At 39.6% G+C, this 23,217-nt stretch overlaps 1 protein-coding gene across 1 annotated transcript; it reads right to left on the bottom strand.

Annotated features, from left to right (window-relative positions):
• Positions 1-221: 221 nt before the first annotated feature.
• LOC119723834 lies at positions 222-12,879 on the bottom strand. The gene is made up of 7 exons (XM_038194713.1): positions 12,332-12,879; positions 9,199-9,265; positions 6,438-6,463; positions 6,036-6,117; positions 2,801-2,892; positions 2,075-2,220; positions 222-1,454 (listed from the first exon to the last, which is right to left on the bottom strand). The coding sequence occupies exons 1-7, from the start codon at positions 12,611-12,613 to the stop codon at positions 1,238-1,240; spliced, it is 912 nt and encodes a 303-aa protein (XP_038050641.1). The 5' UTR covers positions 12,614-12,879; the 3' UTR covers positions 222-1,237.
• Positions 12,880-23,217: the final 10,338 nt, after the last annotated feature.

Here is a 23,217-nt window from a genome sequence, read left to right on the forward strand (position 1 = left end):
ATCAATTTAGAAAAGGTATGCTTGCGTTAATGAATGCACAGGTAACGGAATTGGCCGTCTGTTTCTCAAAACCGAATGCACGGACAATGAAAACGATTGAACTGTCGTTGAATTGAAACCGATTTTCAGAAGTGAATGAACGTTTCGGGAAATTGGTCAGGAAAACCTAAATTCCAGAAACACAGTTAATTCGAATGAAACATTTTTGGTACCATTTGATATGAAAGTGGAATTCCTGAACTTAAATTTTGACATTAATCAGACATGATACCTATAAAAAATGTTCTGACTGCAACTAAATACAGATGTTTTTACTTAATACCAGCAATTTGTCATGACGTAACTCATTTTTAAAAACTAATAGTTATGAATAGGGCCTTGGATTTGGCCTTCCCATCGAGGGTCAAGCCTTGGCCTTGAGGGCCATAGCTTTGGCTATTGGTATTGAGGGTCGAAACCTTTGCTATTAGCCTTAAGGGTCAAAGCCTTGGCCTTGCCGGTCAAAGCCTTGGAGTTGGCCTTGTACATTATGACTGAGCCTTTGCTCCAAAATTTTCTTGAGCAGGGCTTGAGAGCAAAACATCAAGGGTTGCAGAAATCGAATAATAAGGAGTAGTTGACTAAATACTTCAGACCCGTGTATATATATATATATTACAATGCATAAACTATCTGTACTTAGAACACGACATCGACCTTGACATTAGGGATGTATTATAATATTTACAGTACTGTTTTCGGAGTTAACGCGGATAATCATCTGGGTTTATATATATATATTTTTATATTTCTTTGCACAAAAAACGCTTACTCTTCTTTGAACCTTTCAGTACAATCGAATTACTTGCCATACAATAACATAACTCAATAAACAACTAAAGACTATTACTAACATTTTGCTTCAATTTCATTCACACATTTTAAACAATATCTGTGTCTTGGAACATAAATTTGGATTGACTTCACTATAAACAAAGATCTTTTAGCGCACTTATGATATGCAATACATTAATATACAATTACGCAATTGTTAAAAATACGGATGCATGGATTGAGCCTGCTAACTATTGCTATTGTATAAGTCTACAATTACAAGTATAACTGAGAAATAATGACCCCATTCAAAATCCACAATTAACAGTCTTTTGAACTTAAAAAAAAAATGAATTCATCTGAGCAATAAAGTAATAAAGCTATATACATGTAGGCCCTACCATTCCTTTAGTATGGCATGTGTTTATGTGCACGGGCTTAGGTCTGGATTGACCTCGACGTGCCTGTCTGGTGCCAACAAAAAAGCGCCAAAATAGCTGGTCTGTGCGATGCTATCCTGGTAGTCAAGTGGCACACTTTGGCCCGGTAGAGGGCGTACACCAAGCCTATCATTTGCTGCCAGATAAAATACGCCTCCTGCGTAGCCTGTGTTCTCAAGATCGGGCTCAACAGCATCCGTTCTGCAGATAAGTATACATAGAAAACTTGAAGGTTAATGCTTTGGCAATTAATAATTTCGTAGGCCCATGATGTCATTGTAGAGAGAATTATTCGGCGGAATGGAAAGGGCGCCAAACAATGTCTGGTTCATATTTCGTGCAAATTTGAAGGAAATGTGATGTCCTATGTATCATTACTTTGTTGCGATTTCGCTGGAATCGAAATGTGTAATTTGAGTAAATTGGCAGCGCGACTTTCCCTGCGCAAGCGATCACCGTCCCACTGAAAATGAAAACTGACGAAATGTCAGTGTTTTGATGAGACAACGTAAAGAAAGGCAAGCGAAAGTTAGGTTCATGATTCTGCTGTTAATTTTTGTACCTTCGATACATTCCCTTCCAAAATCCCATTTTGCAACAGCATGCACGCATGCGGGCTATTGAGAAACTGCGTATAAATTTAATTTTCCAGAACTCCACTGAAATAGAAGGGTCTTTGACTATCTTTGCAAGTAAGTTTAATCTTTCGGGCTTCCCTGCTTATGTACTGACCATCATACCACATAACGAGAAATGGATATAAATTAAGCTCTTTTGCGGAGAAAACCATAAATCAAGTAAATGACAAAACAGTCACTCACCTTTGTGTTGACTTGACTCGAAGAATGTGGAACCTGTCACCATTACCACAGTCGGGCGACACAGCTACATCGTGGCCATAAGTATAAGAACCATCCACTTTATAACATATCTGGCTGTACACATAGTAGTATCCTGGCGTGAGTACCTGTTTGCAATATGTAGAACAACAATAAAATGAATGAAGGTCCCCTATAATGATTTTTATGACATTCATTTGCTTACTTGGCAACATATAAATGTAAGACGTTGGTTCAGATGAACCAGACGTTGGTTCAGTGTAAAACGAGTGTCACACTGCCTCCTTTATAGTAGAACTGTTTGCTTACCATTGCAAAGACATTGTTCCATGATGCCAGTGGCGAAGCCAGGAATTTTTCGCTGGGGGGGGGGGGGGGGGGGGGGGGGGGACTGGAACATTTCATGGGGGGGGGGGGCGTCATGTAGATCAATGATAATTTTTTTAGAAACTCAAAATCTCATGGAGGGGGGGGGGGGCGACTGGGGGGCGACAAGGTTTCATGGGGGTGTGTCGCCCCCCCCCCGGCTACGGCATGATGCTGATACAAACCATTCACAATGCTAGTGTTCTTACTGATCTTATACAAGTGATTAATAATGCGAACAACATTATCGAACTAATACATCAGCAGCATAATATAACCAGAATACAGTCATGTTCATGGGAACAAAACGATGTTCAAATATTGAAAATATACAAAACTTACCTCAAAGAATTTGTTGTGGACAAATTTAAGGTTCTCGTGAGAATATTTGGAATATCCATCATTCATGCTTGTGTGGAAGGTGAACCAGTTTCCTTTAAAAAACAAAACAACGACAAAACGAAACAAAACTGTGAGGAAAAGCGTTATTGGGCCAGCGTACATTTCTTGAAGTTACATATGCACCTATTTTGTCAAAGCGCGTATACTAAGCTTACATGTATGAACCCCGTATTATAAAGCTAATGGACATGCACTGGTTGCAAAAAAAGATGTGTTTGCCGTTTTAAGGAACAAGAAATACAAAAATATCTGAAGAAGGTTCTTAATAAACAAACCTGTCGAACTTACAGCTCAGTAGATATCATACAGTGAAAACTGTGACAATACATGCTTCCGTTGAAAGCCCTCCCTCTCCAAAATGTTCATTAAAACGTTTTGACGTGCATACTACTGTGGCATGATCCCCAATTTGTCACCAGAGACATTCACTTCTCATTCACGGATATGCAAACGATTCCAAAGTTAATTGGGGCAGTATTTCGAGAGAAAAAAAATCCGAGACACCATTTGGTCTTTACTATCGCAAAGAAATTGATAAATTCCCCTTTCTCGAAAATGAGAGCATTCAAGGCGTTAGGATTTCACAGGCTGCTTGATCCTTTAACGTACAATCAAGCAGGATATTTCGTAATATTCTGTCAGTTCGAATTTTGAATGTTTGCACAGGGTGTGTCCATTAGGCCCAAACAAAAAAAATAAGTCGGTCTCTGGTCAGCGCGCGCGTCGATTTTAATCATGCGCGTCGATCTTTTTTTTTTCAAAATGTTCCGCGGTAGCTCCAACAGCGCCCTCTATTTCCGCACCTCCTCAATTTTTTTTTACCAAAGAGCACCAAGGAATGGGAAATTGCACCAAGGCAAATGATCGAAAGCACCAAGGCAAATTATGGAGGTCACCAATGTACATGAGGACACCAAAAAAGCAAAATAGTACATACCTTGTCTGTACAATCCAAGCTTGAAGAAGAAAAAAAAAGCAAAAAAAAAAAAAAAAAGCCGAGTGGCCGTCAATTCCGGAACTTTGGTCTGACCAGAGACCGAATTTTTTTTTTTTGGCCTGACCTTAGATTATCCCTAAACTAACCACACACAACACACACACAAGTGTGTATTTGCCTGCAATCGAGGACCCCCTATTGTCCCTCTTTTGTTTGTACTCATTAGGAAGACCTCCCATATGTTTGTACACGATCGCCAAATTGGGGACCCATCTTCATAAACTAAAGTTTTCGACTTATGTAAATTTTCACGTGTCTATAATAACCTAGCATATCAGCATGCAAATTTGAATACTTTTTATAAAAATAAGCTTTTTGTTTTCAAGCTTCTCTTTTTTCAAAGTAGGTTTTTTTTGCTTGTGATCTTATACTTATTACCTTTTCATAAACTGAAGTTGTCGACTAATGAAAATTGTTACGTGTCTAAAAATAACGTATATTGTTTTCATGTACACAATTGGGAAGAAGAATTTCACTTTTAAAGACTTTTAATTGTGATGAAATAAAATATGTATTGCATTGTATCTTTGTAAACACCGGAAATCGTGGACCCCCTATTGTCCCTAATCCTCATTCCTTTCTAACTTTTAGCAACAGCTCTCATTGGGGCAGTCCCCCCCCCCGGAAATTTAGCAACCAGGGAAAAGCACAGCGTATGAGTTACCATGATTAGCTGGAAGAACCTAATGTCCCTTCCGCGATTTTGTGCGTATTTTTCACCAATTAACCCTTTCTTTTCGCGACTGGATGTTTATTTTAAATGTTCGTGGAACAGAGCTCCCATGGGAAGATGGTGTCCAGCCCCCCCCCCCCCCCCCCCCCCCACACACACACACACACACTATTTGATTTTACGGAAGTCGGGTGTCTGGTGAAAAAAAAATCTGTCTATACCTTTCAGTACAGATGTAACCTTAAGCCCCCCACACCCTCTAGGATGAGAACCCTGGCTACGCCGCTGGGTTTTGTACACGAATTTCACTTGTGGACTATCGGTCAATCGTGGACCCTTGGTTTGTGCCCTGACCCTTCTGTCCCTAGTCCACGATTACCCGTGTTTACATACTCACTTAAAGGGAATATACAACATCTGTTTTTGCAGTAATTTTCAGAAATTGATGGATTTGGGGGTTGGTATTTCATAAAAAAAATATAGTTTCACTGACAAGTTTTGTGGAACAACCAAGAAAAACAACCATGTTCATGTAGTCTGGTTCCCTCCCTAACCCCACTTAAGATGAAACGGAGCAATTTATAGACTTTAGGGAATTGTAAGGGCATGGAACTAGCTAGCTGGCTTGCACCTGTTCCCAGACGTGTAACCAATTGCAAACAACATGTGAACTGAATAAATAAGGTAAATTGGGGGAAGTAGTTGGAAAACAGTCAGGTTTTTTCCAACACTGGTCGGCCGACCAGCGTTGGAAATTGATACAAAAATACCACTTTTCTTGAAAATGACAGCAAACCAGGTGCCGTGATTTTACAGGATGCTTTCGACTGTCATTCGCTAACAGTTTAGTAAGGTATTTCATACTAATTCGGTAGTTTGTTTTTTTGATGTTGCAATTGTTGTATATTCCCTTTAAAGACCTTCTACGCGTGGTTAGTAAAACAAACCACGGGTTGCCAAACTAAAAATGTACACTACTTAATATTAAAAAAATTCCAAAATGTTATTTTAATGTGAAAAATATGAAACGGTCGACAAAGCTACACAGTAATTCCTAAACATGCCGTTTTCTACGTATTAAGGGCGTTATGATGCCTTTCCTGGAAAAATATGTTGCCAACCACGAATTCACAAACAATAGAAAGGTCTATACTTAGTTCAAATTCCGTAGCGTCTAGATAGAACCTATTGTTCCATTGTGTTCCCTACCCATAAGGAACCTACATGTTCACAACCACGTGTGCATCTTCAATCGTTACTCGATTTTACAAACATGCGCCAGCACTTGCCTCATATCTTGAATACATGTCAAGATCAAGCCATTTTTTCCAGATTCAAAATGTATATGCCTTTTAGAAATACTTTATCCGGTCAAAAACAAGAATAATGCTACTGTTTTGGAAGCAAACAGGGAAGTAATGTGCACTATGATTTAACAAATGGTTAGGCTGAGAGTTGCGTTTTGTTTCCTCCAAAACGAGTTGTTCAAAGCAAATATGGCTTACCGGATGTTATTTCGGGCTGCTGAACACCGGTGACATGAAATGATGGGAAACCATCGCAACCGTAACAACCATCGCAACAATCCTGCAGCAAATTAAAAGTAAAGATGAAATTACATCGGCTGACCTATTTTCTTGGGGTGGGGCCGTGGGGAGGGGAGGGGGTGGGGTGGTGGTGGTGGCTAACCAGCAGCTGGGGATATTCGAAAAACGGGGAGGGAGGAGGGAGGAGGGAGGAGGGAGGAGGGATTAATGCTGTCGGTAATATTATAATATACTGTTCATAAATTAAATGTAAAAAAACCTTGCCATTGTTATATCGCTTGTAATTTGATGTATTATGACGTCATAATGGCATGCATGATCTGGCTTGTTCGTTCAAATGTTTATTAAAGTACAACTTACGCCATCACCGTAGCTCGAGCTCATGCCTGCAAATAAAAAAACAAACAAACAGTTTATACCTCAGTAATGGAACCACGAATTTAAGAAACTAAACTCCTATACACAAATGGGGAACAATGTAGAAACTTCGATGACGTCCTTAGAAGTGGGCGGGGTGTCTATGGTCTCTGCGCGCAAGTACCCCCTCAACGGTTAAAAAGGGAGACTTGAGATACAACATGCAGTTCTTATCGCTTGACCGATCACCGCTTATCGTATTGTTCACATACGTCTTTCTCAACCCTAAAAAGTAGATAAATTCTCAAAGAAAAAAAACCCGAGACATTTTGACAATTTCAAAAGGCCTCGTGAGAGTTACTCGAGGTATAGCCTCCGCTACTCGGTGGATTGAACTCGGTGGATTGATTTCTCAGTTAATACATTTACTGAGAAATCAATCCACCGAGTTCAATCCACCGAGTAGGCCTAAAGGTCACGATGACTTTGTCGAAAGGCTAGTCAAGTAAAACAAAACATCGCACAAGATCTACAAGGCGAGTCCAAAAAAAACCCCGGTACCTCCAAAAACCCCAAAATAATAGCGATTGGAAAGCCAAGTTTAAAAGCTACTTTTAGATAAAAAAAAAAATCTGAAATTGCTCAATCCGTTCAAAGAATATCACCATTTTAACGCAATGACCCTAAAAAACCTGTCTCGTCCAAAAAAAACCTATTTATTGTGTGTTTTGCTGCTTGGAACAAAGAAAATGACACAGAATATTTGTTTCATCAATTATCACCAACTGTACACACAATATCTGTATTAACAACCTTGGTTAGGCAAACAATATGATTTATAAAATCTACTTTTTTTTTTTTAAAAGACGGGCCTTCAGAAGGACTTTGTTGAATAGTTTTAACGTTTGCAGTTTATTGCTGAGATTTTATTGCTGGTGATGTTTAAAGACAATTGTGACAACGATTCTTGAAATCTTTATTTTTTAAACGAGACAGGTTTAGGGTCATTGTATTTAAATGATGATATTGTTTGAAAGGATTGACCAATTTCAGTAATTTCTTTTTCATCTAAAAGTAGCTATTGAAATTGGCTTTCCATTCATCATTATTATTTTGGTGCTCAAATTTTTTTCAAATATGAAATATAATTTTGGGGTTTGGGTACTGCTTTTTTTTATTTTACTCGCCCTGTAGTATATACTATGGGGAATGTTATTCTGCCACTTCCTAAAACCAAATCTGGCAGGAAAACTTTCCAATATCGGGTTGTCCAAGCCTGGAATAACCTGCCAGCTAGGGTAAAAGATCCATTTCCCACAACTGTCCGGACCATTATCAACCATTTTGACTCCGAACTAGCTGGGCTATTGATGATTTGTTTAATTGATTTTCTTTAATTTTGATCATCAAATATGCAATAGTGATGTCTGAGGGGTTGAATAATGTGCCTTTTGTTGGGCACTAGCTGTTAGATGAGTTGACTTTTAATGTTTATGTTTATTTGTTAGGTGCAATTTCTAACGCTAAATTTAAGCAACTTTTATGATCTTCGTTTTTAAAATAACGTTTGTTTCATACTGTGCAATGTGAATATATAATACATACATGTACATGTACTTAGAATTTGATTTTATCAATTTTATTATTCAAATCATGTTTTATTGTATTATTACTCCTACTGGGACCCATGGGAGATCAGTTCTGATAAAAGGACTGAATGGGCCGCCCAGTATAAAGAAGAAATAAATACATAAACGGAGAGGGGGATGTTGTTAACACTCTAAGCTCGATGTGCGCAATAATTATGTTATACGATGATTGTCCCATTGCTCACATTAGGGGAGTCAGGTTGGTGTTGCAGTACTTTCCTCACCGCTGTGACCAGGAGTTCGAATCCCGCCTGGGCCAAAATGTGGATTGGGTTTTGTGTCCCCGTCTGATTCCGTGGGATTTCCCCACAATATTCTTCTGGGCCTTTCCCACCTCTAAAACTGTTATTTCTTCTCATTGTCTCGTGTCTACAGGTTTCTTTAGGCTTGCGAGCTACAGTGCATAGGGAGCTTTGAGGAATCCTTGGTTTCATAATCGGAAATATCTCGGAAGCTGCGGGCCAACGAATTCGTGTTCATGCATGAGTCACTTGATTGTGTCATGTAATTTTGGAAGGAGTAGTGTTCTGAGAAAAAAAAAATCAGGTTTTTGACCCTAGTGACCCCGTGATTACCTTTGACCCCAGTTTGGTCACATGACATGTTGGGGCTGCGCAACTGATACTTTTGACTAAGTTTGATTGAAATCGGTAAAAATATGTAGGAGCAATAGACAATGTCAACGTTTGTTACTAACCAGTGGCGTAGCCTAGGGGGGGGGGGGGGGGCTTCAGCCCCCCATGAAACCTTCAAGTCGCCCCCCAGTCGCCCCCCACTGAGATTTTGAGTTTCTTAAAAAAATTATCATTGATCTACATGACGCCCCAATGAAATGTTCCAGCCCCCCAGCGCCCCCCCCCCCCCCACTGAAAAATTCATGGCTACGCCACTGTTACTAACTAACTAACTAACTAACTAACTAACTAACGAAGAAACATGATGATTTGTTGAGCTGCTATCCCGCAGCTATTAAAAGAACTTATCGCAAAAGGATGTCAACATGAGTGGTAAACGTAGAGGATTGGGTTTAAATCGCAGCCCTTTTTGGTTGACAGATATTCTATGCAACGAAGAAATTCTGAGGGTTGTAACCCAAAGAGATAATACAGACTTACCCTGTGAATTCCCGTAGCCGGTTTGACGTCTGATCCGAGACCCTTCGCCAATATCGTGGGGTTTCGTCTGTTATAAGTAAACAAGTGATTATATACACAAAATCACACTAAATACAAATGAAACATTACGTGCAGATTACGATTATCGTAATGAGATCGCCCTACAGGTAATCCCCTGGATGAATGAAGCTGCAGTGTCCCTCCTGGGTCCATACATTAAAGAAACTGGTTTTTGTTTTGTGGGGTGGGAACCAGGCTTCCCCACGAGAATGGAATTATTGTCTGACAGCCAAAAATTCGAAATAGTAAAGTAATAACAAAAACATTGATAACTCCTTCAAAAGTGAATAAGTTTTGTAGTGCTATACAAACCTTTAAAAAATGGGGCAAAAAGGACTTTTTTCGAGATGAAACTCTAAACTAGCACGGGGAAAGCAACTTGAACCGTTTTCAAATATCCAGGCTTTTTTCTGACATCTAAACGTCGGTTTACGCTCGGCGGTAAAGCGAACGCGAACAGGAATACGTTAGGATTAGGGGAGCTAGCCTATATACGACGGGCCTTCAAAAGGACTTTGTTGAATATGTTTAACTTTTAAACTGAGGTTTTATCGCTGGTAATATTTGAAGACAATCGTGACGACTATTCTTGAAATCGCATTTTTGGACGAAAGAGGTTTTAGGTTCATTGTGTTTAAATGGTGATATACCTTGAACAGATCAATCAATTTAAGTATTTGTTTTTTAATCTAAAAGTAGTTTATGAAGTTTATGAAATGGACTTTCCAGTCATCATACTTTGGTGCTGCATATTTTGTTGAAATATGAAATATTTTTTGAGGTTTGGGTTCCGCTTTTTAAAAAAACTTACCCTGTAGTATAATAATACTATACAAAGCGTTCCACGTGCTATTTAACAAATTTCACTTTTTTTCTTTACATGAATTTCAACTTGTATTTCATATTCCAACAACATATACGTACGCCTGCGACCTTCTGATTGGTCGGTGCATTTATATCGATACTAATTGTTGGGCGGCAAACAGCCTACACCACTCGAATGGAATGACTGTCTGATGGCAGCAGTGGCGTAGCCAGAGGGGAGGGGGCACCTTGCCCTCACTGGCGGAATTTTTTTTTTTAGAGTTCTGTCATGGAAAAAGAAAGAAAACGGAGCTCCAAAACTTTTACAATGCGCCTTGAAAATTGGCATTTATCTGCCAGTATGCACGGTCTGTTTTGAAAAGTGCCCCCATTTTTGGAAGAAGGGTACCAAACGGCCCCCCCCCCACTTTTTAATTTTACGGAGGCCAAGTGTACGGAGAAAAACAACATGTCCACATAATTATTAGTGCGAATGTGCGAGTGCAGTTGCCCCCCTGACGTCAAAAGCTGGATACGCCACTGTCTGGCAGCCAATAATAAGAAAATGTAAACTTTAATTCAATATCTAAACATGGGACGATTTTGGTCAGTCGATGTCTCATTTAAAAGGCAACAAATTTTGTATTGCTACAAAAAATGCTCTTTAGAAAAGGAGTATATTTTCGGGATGAAAATCGAACTACCAGCAGCACGGGGAACGCTACTTTAATTGTGTTTTTATGAAACACTCATCTAAAGAGAAACTGATACCTGTACCGTTTAGTTTTTACTTCTATGAATTGGTTCTGTTTTTTTTTCTACGAAGTATAGGGCCGGTCGGTCAAAAAAAAATCTCAGCCGTAAAGAAGGTCATAATAATGCGTGCTCATGTAAACACGGGCACAGCAGCCTATATGAATACAGTTTAACATTATGCACAAAAAGTACCAACACTTTTATGTCCAATGTTAAAAGCATTAAATGACTATTAACTTTTTAAAAACCCATGTCAACCCGCTGGAGTAAATTTCTATTGTCGATTGACGCTGATAAGACCTCAGAAAATGGCTTAGCCTATCAGACCCTGAAAATAAAGGGGAAAATCCACACAGTCACAGAGTATAAATGGGATTTGAGGTTTGGATTGATTGAATCCGTTCTCTTCGTGTAGGGCCTGTGTCAATTGAACCTCCATGGTTAGTAAGAAATGAGGTTGGGTTTTGGAAATTGTTGTATTTTATATAAAATGGTAAAATGTTTCCTTATGCTTACCAACATTTGATGCATTGTAATATTTTGCAGCACTTGAACATTTCACTTTTTTTTACCCTAAAAACCCATACCCAAAACTATTTTTTTTTTTAGAATACAACACTGAAGTTTGGAAATACATGTAGTAGCACAATTTCCCGATTTTCCCAAAAATCTTTAAAACGCAAGGTGAAAATTTAGCAAGAAATTATGCAACTACAGACCTGCAAACTGGTCAATGCAGTTAGCGATGGTCCCCGGAAGAATTTTGACAAATGAGACGAATTTCTTCTAGGTATTGTAGTGTCTCATCCACGCAGCGTATAGCGCTATTTTTATGATCTTAATTTGCCAGAATCAAAGTAGCAAAGGGCTTAACCTAACCATGAAACTTTGTTTCTAGTTCCAGTCACAAAAACTGCCCAATATATATACTTGGAACAATTATTTAGCGTTATGCGTGAGATAATGAGTGTGCCGGCGTGAGAGCGTGTGAATTGACTCTGAGGTGTGTGACTCACGCCAAATGCGTGAGGCTTGGTAGGTCTGCATCTTTCTTACAACCCAAATCGCTCGGATATTATGTTAAATAGTCGTTTTGCTTATGTCAGTGAAAACAAATTGTTGTATATAGCTGTATTAACGCATCTCACACAAAATATCCAGTGAGTTCCGCAATTTCTCAACATATTTTCAATTTAATTATACATGGGTATAATGTAACTACTGCAAATTGAAATTCCAATGGCAATTCTAGTAGGCCTACGGATGGTTATTTTACAGGCATATCGCCTAAGCAATGGACCTAGATATTTTGTTTATGGTATAAACGAAAGGCATCTTTCAGACCAGTTCCCATAACAACCATCCCATCTAACAAAGATCACGTCTATAAAGTTTCCTTTTAATTGTGAACTTGACTACAGAATTCCATGGCGTTGGTTCCTCCGATTAGGGCTATCGGGGGTACTTATTAGAACTCAACGGGTAAATATATTCAGGTGTTCAGGCTACTCACGTGATTGATACTAATTGGGTCACTTGAGTTGCCCTCCATCATACCGGACTGGCGCAAACTGACGGTGCTGAGCTGAACTAGTTCCTTTTGAAGGTGTAGCACCTGAACCACAAGCCAAATGATTGTTGCAAACGAGACTATGTGCAGGACCAGCTGAATCAGGTGCCATGCTCCAGGATGATTTTTGGATGCAACGTCTAAATTGTCATCTTGGGTCTCTGCTGTCTTCTCACTGACTGGCTTAACGAGGCACGCTTCGATATTGCTGTAGGATAATGCCATGTTTCTGTGAAATGCGTTTGCTGAACGAAGATTGCTGAATGAAATGCTAGAAGGTCCTTCATGCACAGTTTAAATACTTTTTAGGGCGCCAGATTTTTATTAATTTCACTTAAGGTATAAAAATAGATGTTAGAATACAAGGAAATCTCACGGATTGGCGTTAGGAGTTCCTTTGGATGAAGCAATTTTCAATAAGCAAAGGAAAGCAAGCCAGTGTCGAACGCAAGACACACAGACGGGAAAGTACCGAAATGTAGTCGCGCCGGTAGTTAGGCAATCGATACTATGAGTGAAGCTCGCCTGAACTACGCAGGCCAACCCTGGCCAACACACCAACATTGATGAGAAATATAGCAGAAGTAAATGGCCCCGAACGATGAGTAAAAACCAAACCAACACAATATAAATCAAGGGATCTAAAAATTGATTCTTGGTACCAGCAAAGCACAGCCTGAAATTCAGCTGAAATATGTACTGAAACCTGCCAGTTATTTTAAAAAGGTATTTAGTGTGCACACAAATTGTTTAATCAGATCATTGAATCTGAAAATTTCTTAGAATGAAATTTCGAACAAAAGTCATAGTGTGAAACTGTTAATTAAACAAGCATGTTCATGTGAATGTAAGGAACTATTTCAATATTGTTCGTTCTCCGCTTCTAATTGGACTCCTAGGTTTACCAAAGTAGGATTCACATTTTCCTTGGATTGACAGAGTGCATGATGATGGGAGCGGGGCAACACTTGGGGACAACTTCAAGTATGGGTCAAGAGGATCAACTCGTGTAGGCCTAGGACCTACCTTATTTAAAATGCATTTCAAAAAGTGTCATGATGAAATAGATGACACCTTCATTGTCTTGATTAAATAATATTAAAAAAGCCTCATTTTAATCATAAGAATATTTCAAACATTTCGTAAAATCTCATTTATTGGCATTTCAGATACTTCTGATATACCCATGCGAAAAAGTACGCATGTATTGCATTATTGTAATGTAAATAAACTACGATGTATTTCCATATTATGCAGTATATTTATAACCATTCTCTTTCATTTTCATGACTATGTTTATCAAGGAAATAGAGAAGCTGCATGATGTACAGGATGTTGCGGTCTCTCGGTTTCTAAGATGGCTAATGACGGTGCCATCAATTAATTTGAACACAAATGGCAGTGAGAAATAATTTGATATTAATATAATTTATTGATTTTTGTGTATAATTATCAAGTTACGAAAAGATCATATCAATGAAAACCGAAAACACTGACTGACAGAATTCAGTTCGTAAACTGTAAGGTTTCAACGGAAGAAACACAGAAACCGTCTTGGCGTGGCCTACATAGTAAATATCCGGAGGATGGTTATTGCTTAATAACCAATACAATATTCCATTGTCCTGTATAGCTGTTCATGGTGCCAGCACACGTATGTAGCAATTTGGGAAGAAGCAATGATAACTATTTAATTTATCTAAATAACGGTAGCTTTTTGTCGCCTATACACTCGAGCTAAAAATCTGCGTTCAAAAAAGAACAGAGGCCAAATCGCAAAACTCAAAAGTAAATACACCAGTTAAAAGATCCAGCTGGTATTTGTGCAAGGAAACCAACTCCCGAATGCGATACACACATTTCAAAACCTGACTTTGACGATTTTGGCTTTTACGCATACAAATATTGTTTATGATAAGCAGTGTGAATATTTTGCTGTGACGCCAATACACCTTAGGACTAAATATTACAAATCAGATCTGATAATTGGGCAAGACTAAACAAACACCAAGTAGGATATACAATAGGCTCTTTGCATAATAAGGAAGTAAACGCGTATGGCTGTTTCCGTCAGATTATGTAATAACGTGTCATGGTAACCAATGTTATTACTATATATGACAACAAAAGTGAATGTGAAATATGTTACATGTGGTTCTTCTGTGATCTTTGAACGACGTACGAAAAAATATTTCCTCAAAGTTATTGTTTCACCGATAGATTAAACCATCGTTCAATTTGAATGTGTTGCAATATAACGACCTCCATACTATGATGACAGACGTTCTACACGAGGCCAGTGTTCTTCAAGCAGTGTAGTAATACCACGCAATCGTAGCGGATTAGTCTCGCTAGGCCTGCAGCTAGCAGACGATCGTACGAGAAGGCAATAACTACTGTTGTAAATCACTGCACTGACAAATAGCCTTTACGTTGACTACATGCTCAATATTCTCAGAGTTGAGTAAATACACATCATTCCTGGGGAACAGAAATCAAAAGCGGTATCAAGGGGGAGCCCCTATTACACACAAAAAGCTTTCACAGGGACGGCCCCCTTTACGACTGGATGATTGTGCACAATCGTGCAAACCGTTTGTTGCAATGGTCTGTGGCATAAATGGCATTCTCAAAATAGCAACAGACATGCTCAAAATAGCAACGGGTAAGGTCGTTTACAATGATTATACTAGGTACGTGTCAATGTAGTCGAGATCCACCCAATTTATTTTGTACAGCCTATTGACGAAGGAGATTTCGTGAATGCGAATGTGAAATATGTTACATGTGAAATATATTTGTTACAGAAGAATATATTTGATTTATTTACTAAATTAAAAGCAGCCAACAGGCAGAAAACATTCAAATTTGTCAAATTTTATTTATTTTTTATTTAAAAAGTATTAGCCACATGCACATCAAACCATGAAAAAGGATAACTACATCTACATTGTAATTCAAAAAATACAAACTTTGACATCATTAATCATTATCGTTATTACTAAAAATAGATAGATCGCCAAGATAGTGATGAGATTAAAACAACGATAGAAAAAAACGGGAAAGGTTAAGGGAGTGGGGAATGGAATGAAAATAAGGAAATAAAAAACAAAACCAAAAGGAAGGGGAAACAGTTGGGGGAGGGACACGAGGGGCAAGTACATTGACAAAAGCCTTCAACTCGGAGAAACACAGGTTTATTACTTCTAGCCGTGGTTTATACGGCTCTATTTCAGAATTCACACTACCCTGTGTGGCCATTTACATTGACTCGGACAGCTTCATAGTATGATTTGCTAGTGTTCTGTTAGAACAATATTTTGTGCCCACTGTTGCATTGAAACACACGCAAACTTGAATTTTCTGCAAAAGTTGGGATTCTCAGCAGATTCTAGCAATAATTCTTCATGGTTTGGACCAATCACAAACAAGAAATTTAACCAATCAGGGGAATGATCGAAGCACTAACTATTCGCAACTTGGGACCAATCAGGGACGGTAGCTTTGGAACCCTGTACTGACTAGGAGGGAATGCACATTATTCTGTCACAGCTGTTTGAGCAAGCAGGACGATTCTATCTACCCCAGCACCTGCTGAGCGTGCAGGTTAACAGGATTCCAATACATTGGATCGGTATCAGCCACTCCCTATTATGTACCTTGAAATAATATACATGAATATCATGATGTCCCTTTTTTAAAGTTCGGCTTCGTTTCCACTTTGGCTTTGTCATTAAAAGCTTTTAATGTTCCGATCAGATTACAAAAAAAATCACTTGCTTCATATCATACAGTTCGATATTTCTGTAAGAAAACATTAAGTAATGTTGAGCTGGAATCTTCAAGTTAGTAATCCAATTAGCAGGCGAATCCGAGAGGACGCCGAGTTTTGGAATACACCTAGGTAACCATCGTCAGATTCAAAATAAGCAAGTTCGCGCTCGTACGATCCGAGTGCACAGGGCCTACTTGATGCACAAAGTCGTCGTTGAATATCAATTTTTTTATGCAAGTAAGGAATATTAATTGTCAACCCATTTCTTAAATTTTTTAATAAGCATGGCAAGTAAATAAAAATATTAAACCCGGAAATACCCGGGCGATATCCAAAATTCTCGACGAAAAACGGGAGGCATTTCTCCCGTTTTAGTCACGTGCCGTGGCGGTTACCTGACCTTAGATTCATCAGCAATAGTCAGAAACTTTTGGTCTGGGAGTCAGACTAGTCTTGGCCGAGGCGTTGGATAGTCTATGCAATAGACTAGCCAACGCCTCTATAATATCTATGATATGCAAGCAGATTCGGCGATTAATTGTATAATTATGCAAAACAAGACTGCATCTTGACCTCAAGATATATTCTGACCATTCAGCGGGCGCCTTCTATCGGGTCTTCCGTAACCTGTTGCTATATTACAAAAACATGGCATAAAATTTACCAATCCACAGCTTAGTCCACATTTCTGATCGAAATGACGTCACAGCCTCTCGGCGTGGGGTCGCATAAAATGTACATGCTATGATGTATCAGACGTCCAGTTGAGGCTTTGCCCACGTGAATGTCTGATCCTCCGACCATGCGTCGGCTAGCTTTTATCACCGATTCCCTCTTTTAAGGGGTGGGGTGACAAAATCGCAGAGCTGACATACCGTTTGCATGCTATTCGTCAGTTTGTCGGATCATGGAGCTATTAAACACAGTGTTTAATAGCTCCATGGTCGGATCGTGCGCGCACGCGCGCGCAATCTGACAAACTGACAAATAACATTCGTTGGTACTTTGAACGCATACCTTAGATTAGCTGGTTACCAGCGCAATTCCGTATTCTTAACTCTGTCATATCATGGATTTGACTGTCAGTAGCCGTGTCACGCACACAGCCCTGTTTAACCTCAGTTTCTCGTCCCGAGGTCAAGCACGCATGGCCCAAAAGCGTACGCGAGATTTTACGAGATTTATTCGAGACTACAGAAAAACAAAAAAAGTGCCTCGATACATGCACTGTTTGGCCAAGATGGCTAAATAAGTGAAAAGTTGAAATCGTGTGCTTTATTTTGATAACAAAAATAACTGCTTTTGACAAATATAAAGTGTTGTTATGGCCTGTCAAACAAAATCATATTTTTTATCAACAAAATCGAGCGCAGATAGTTTAAAGGTGTACATTCGATTCTTAAAACAGGCCGAAGCAAATGGCAAGGATTAGTAGATAGAGGAAAGTATACGCTTCATTTTCATGTGAAACACGTGCAGGAGACTTCTAATGTTTGGTCCAAATCGCCGGTTGAAAAATGAAGACTTTTGCGAGATTTAATGATTTGCAATCGCAATGTACACGTGTAAACCGTACGCTGACGTACGTTAGCCTGAAAACATTGTGAACAGTACGCGCTATTCGCGCAATGAAAGACATGAATATTATGCATCCGTTCAAGACCGCAGTAAGAAAATGCGCGCAAATGCTATCCAAAAACGTTCTAATAGTAATGTACACAATCTTATAGTAATGTACACAATCCATACCGGATGTGATTTCTTTTTCATTGCGGACCACTGCATGTGGACACATTTTGAGCGTCACATAATCATGACCATTCGTGAATTTGAAACGGAGCCTGAGCAAGTGACGGGAATTGCAAATTTACAACACAGTTAAGTTTTACAGATTTTCCTACATATTATTGCGCTTTTGAACGAAATCAAAGTATCTATAAATTGGAATAAAAGAGTAATGAATCAGTCTTAGGCCCAAAAAAAGTCTCCGGTTTCATATGCGCGCGCGTCGCCGTAGCCATGCGCGTCGGCATAATGAAAACGTTTTTTCAATGAAAGATGATGTCTCAAAACCGCCAAACTCACTGGTTTGACTGGAATCCTGCTACTTCACAATTTTAACGTGTTTTTAGATGGGGTTATGATCGAGAATGAGCTTTATGTGGCCTCTCTGGACTCCCATATATTTGCACTAAGTTTACTAGGGCACCATTTGCAGTCATCAGCCGACATTTGAAGGGAAAAAAACAGGTAAAAAAGAAAGCCGCGTCGCCGCACCACTTTTTGGGCAAGCTCCATACCAGAAACCGGAGACTTTTTTGGTCTTAACGGCCGTGTAAAACATTGCAGAGTCATGGCCGTGATGACTTGCAGGTCACAGGTCACGCAAAATCCATCCAATGAGAGCATGAATTCATCAGCGTATCCCAGCGTCCTGTTTGCAGGGCGAAGGTACGAGCGAAGGTATTGTACGGTTGGAAATCTGGCCCGCGCCGCTTGGGTTGACGTACGGACAGCTGCAATACTTGTGTCTAATCGCGAAATTACCAGACACTCGCGCGGGGGTTGTGGTAAGCACAGACAGTTTACTGCGTGTGCCTCCCGCGAATAGAAACCAAGACACCTTGGACAAGGCTATACGGCGATGACTCATGAATACCCGCGTGAACTAGTATTACATAATCATCTGTCTGTCTGTTGTGACGCCACAGTATTGTTTCCGGTAAGATCTCCGCCACATCAAGTAAAAAAATACCCGTATGCAATAATGTGGTTGTTTGGCACACGACAATACCGTTTCACAACGATTATGATGACATATAACGCGCAGTGCAGACGGTATAGAAGGGAGGGAGGTTTGGGAAAAACCCCGATGACTCACGCGTGTATTGATGTGAATTGCATGCTTGCATCCCGAGTCTTGCCTACTACATGTATACTGCGTTCAATGAGAAGAGACGCATTTCTCTCAGGCCATCACCTCGAAGTTCGAACTCAGTCTATAGGTTTCCCAGTTATTATAACACTTATATCACACAAATTCCCCAGAACGATACTTAAATAGCCACTAATATATAGATTTCATTTAAGGTACAGTATAATTCAAATGTGTAGCATTCTAATTTGTCCAGAATTTGGTAAATTCGTCTCGTGTGGCGTTCGGCGTTAAAAAGCAAATTTGTCTTTTGTCATTCATGTTAATGCTGCTGTCATTACATTTCGTTCCGCTATAATCTAAAATGATAGGGTTAGAAAAATATTTCCGATCCTATTTTCAAGGAATAAGCGTATTTATGAAATTTGTAAATTTTCAAGGCGCTGCTGTTGTGTAGTTGACCCAAGGTTTCATCCAGTTTCTTGATATAATTTGAACGTATTCTCCCTCATCTTGGTAATGTATTGCTTCTGTTCAGTGACGAAAGTTAGTTTGATGATGCCACGAGTATGGCGCTTCAACCCGAGAGTGTCATTGCCAGTATTAACATGTAGTCAAAATATTCTCCTTCGGAGATGTCTATGATACGGTCACTGCATGTCCGCGTTTGCTATTCTATCAGCCTTTCAGAACTATAACATTGTCACTTTGTCAGCTATATCTCCGCATCAATAGAGTCTCAGAAAAAAGTAAAAGACAATGTAGAAATATCTAGAACTCTGAATGTAACTCTCTAGTCTGAATTCAAACAACCAAAGCGTTAAAATGAACGAAAAAAACCCCCCGAATTTGCTGTTTCAATTCTACGCCGATCGCCACATTGAGACGAATTTACCGAATTTAGAACGAATTAGAATGGTACCAATTTGAATTATAGTGCACCTTAAATGGCAGCTATTGGTTGCTTTTTGAAATTGAAATTGAGAATTGAGCTCGACGATGTTCGGGGACGAAATGAAAGGATTTGTTATAGGGAATGTGTGGGATGCAAGTGTTAAAAGAACTGGGAAAACCTATAATAGCTCGATAGATTGTCTGATAGAAACAGAGATATCACAAATGTCGACTTTGCACGCGCATAAATGCAGAAATCTATCAGAAGAATTACATAACTTTCTTTAAAAAGAAAACCGAGACAAAACGAATTTCCGTTTGAAGAGTGCGTCATAAGTTATCTAGAGAAATTAAATTTACAATATAGGTTTTACCGGTTATAGGCCTACATCACACGAATTCCCTATATCGATACTTTAATTTCGTCCCCGAACATCGCCAAGCTCAATTCTCAATTTGAATGTCAGAAAGCCACGATATATTTCATTCAGGGTTCGATATAATTCAATTTATTTAGCATACCGATTCGTCCTAAATTTGTGAAATTCGTCTCGTGTAGCAATCGGTGTTCAATTGAAAAAGCAAATTCGTTTTTGTCGTTAACTTTAACGTTTTGGTCATTTAAATTCTGATCGTGCATTCTTTTCAGTTTCTAGCCCATGCATGGAAGCTATTTCTGAGTTGTCTTGTCACTCGTTGTTAAGAATCGGTCTGGAAAAAAGATGGCTGCCAATGGAGGGCTTCAAAGAGGCCGATACAATAAGGTTTTAAACGCGGTCAGAGGTCGCATCATAGATGCCTTCGAAGGAGAAAAACTCGACCGACTGTTGCTGAAACTCTCGGCGTGAAGCGCAGAACAGAAGAAATGTTCTACCAAGAGGAGGGAGAAAACGTTCAAAAACGGATCAAGGAATGAATGATGGTCTTCAACATTACTAGATGAAATGGCCACGTATAGTCAAGAGTACACTAGCTTGGACTATAGACGGCATGCTGACAGTGGCGTAGCCAGGAATTTTTCAGTGGGGGGGGGGGGGGGGGGGGCGCTGGGGGGGGCTGGAACATTTCATGGGGGGCGTCATGTAGATCAATGATAATTTTTTTCGAAACTCAAAATCTCAGGGGGGGGGGGCGACAAGGTTTCATGGGGGGGGGTTGCCCCCCCCCCCACGCCCTCCCTTGGCTACGCCACTGCATGCTGATCACACACAAGCTAGCTCAGGATGTACCTCAAGCCCGCAATGCTGACTGACAGAGTGCTCCTACAGCGGCAATAATATGCCAACTAGTTCTTAAGACATGGCGTCGTTGGTCACTGCATCATTATCGATGAATGTGGATATAACATTTGGACGCGACGTAGAGAGCAGTTAGAGGAAAACCCGTTCGCACAGTGGTGAACAATCAACGTGGAAACAACTATAATGTTGAATTTGCCATATCTCCAGGAGTTGGACCTGCACACCATAACACGTGCGCCATTTGAACACTTTCTGCAGGAAACAGCTGAAGCCTGCATGGAAATGTTTCCTCAAGAAGAGAACTTGTACGACAAGGCCTCATGTTCGGTGGTGAACTGAACAGGAGCGGATCCGGCGGGGGGGGGGGGAGGGTTAAAAATAAACCCAGCGGTCCAAAAAATGTTTTCCTTGAAATTCATCAAAAATAATGCGACCCCCCCCCCGCTCTGACACCCCAACAAAATTATACTGGTATAATGTCTGCCTGTTCAAAATACGGACAGAGGCAGCTTAGATAGGGGGTATTTGTACACCATTCTGTAATCTAGTGTTACTAATTGTCGAATTTGAACAGCGCCCCTTACTGAAATATGGTACGAGCCCCCCCCCCCCCAGTTTTTGATTTTACGGAGGGCAAGTGTACGGACAAAAAAACTGTCTACATTTCAGAATTTTTTTTGCTGATGAACCCCACCCTGCAAAAAATTCCTGGATCCGCCCCTGCTATACCACCAGGGAATGCATACTCCTTCTTTAATGCTGGTATAAAAACACTCATAGGACTTCCCAAATGGCAAGTAAGGATATCTGACCACAGGCCTGCTGCAAGAGAAGGCTTGATCATGACACCCGACAGGTGCCAGAGATGTATACAACCACTCCCAGACATACCTTACAAGATGCATAGCCAGAGAGGAGACTGAAGCTATCGTTTAATGCCACGTTTCTAAGTTTCGTGTTTTAATACGAATACTGATAAAAAAGAACATTAAATTTTCCTTTGTCCCTATATCATTATATAATGAATAAAACCACAAAAGTTGGGTTTGTATATCAAAGAGCAACATTACAAAGGTGTTTGATCTTAATGCTTAATTTTCATAAGTAAAGAGAATATTGTGAAAGGTCCATTGCGGATTCTAATGTTAACTGTGAAACACAGAAAAGAAGATTCAAAACTTACAGCTAACTACTTTTATTTATACATACCAGGAAATATATGTTGAAAGTATAACTTATGCGCACAGGTCCAAAGTTTGGGCACATTTTCTAATCTTATAACGTTTTAAGCCAACAGAAACGAAATACATTGTAATGACAACAACATTAAAACAAATGACAAAAAAACCCCCGAATTTGCTTTTTCAATTTAACGCCGATTGCTACACCAGACTCATTTTTCACACATTTAGGACGAATAGGTATGCTAAATATTTGAATTATATCAAACCTTAAATGAAATCTAGTGGTAGCTTTTTGAAATTCAAATTACGTTAACGTAATCAATTGGACAGACATTTTTGATAATTCAGAGCATCTTCCGATTCCAGCAATTATGATCTATAGTTGCAATGATAAAACTAGCAGACGACAGTAGGCCTTTGTTTGTATATGTTTTAATGTCCCACCGCCACCACCAACCCAGTTAGATCTTATTCCCCAGAAACTAAATTGCCAGGGATTATTCCAGGTGAAACACCGCAGCGTTCGATTAGCTTCGTTTTGTGGCTTCCTCGAGTGTAAAACCCGTGTATACACGGTGTATTCATGGGAAGCTACTCGAACGCACCCTTTATAAAGTGATTTCAAATCACGACATATTTATTTAATCACGTGATATCTTCCACGTATGCGTATTAAGGCAAATGACTTTTACCAGCCTGAAGAAGAAACAAAGAATTGCAGCCAGTGCGGTATAAAACCATGTTGGATAACAAAAACTAGGTTTATCACTATCGGCCAAACAGAGGGCGGTAGATCAATTTCATTGTTCTACAAGTTACACTTGATTTCTAGCGCAGCATGGGGTTATAATTAGTGTTAA

This window comes from Patiria miniata, unplaced genomic scaffold, assembly GCF_015706575.1.
Source record: "Patiria miniata isolate m_02_andy unplaced genomic scaffold, ASM1570657v1 HiC_scaffold_17, whole genome shotgun sequence".
Lineage (NCBI taxonomy): Eukaryota > Metazoa > Echinodermata > Asteroidea > Valvatida > Asterinidae > Patiria > Patiria miniata.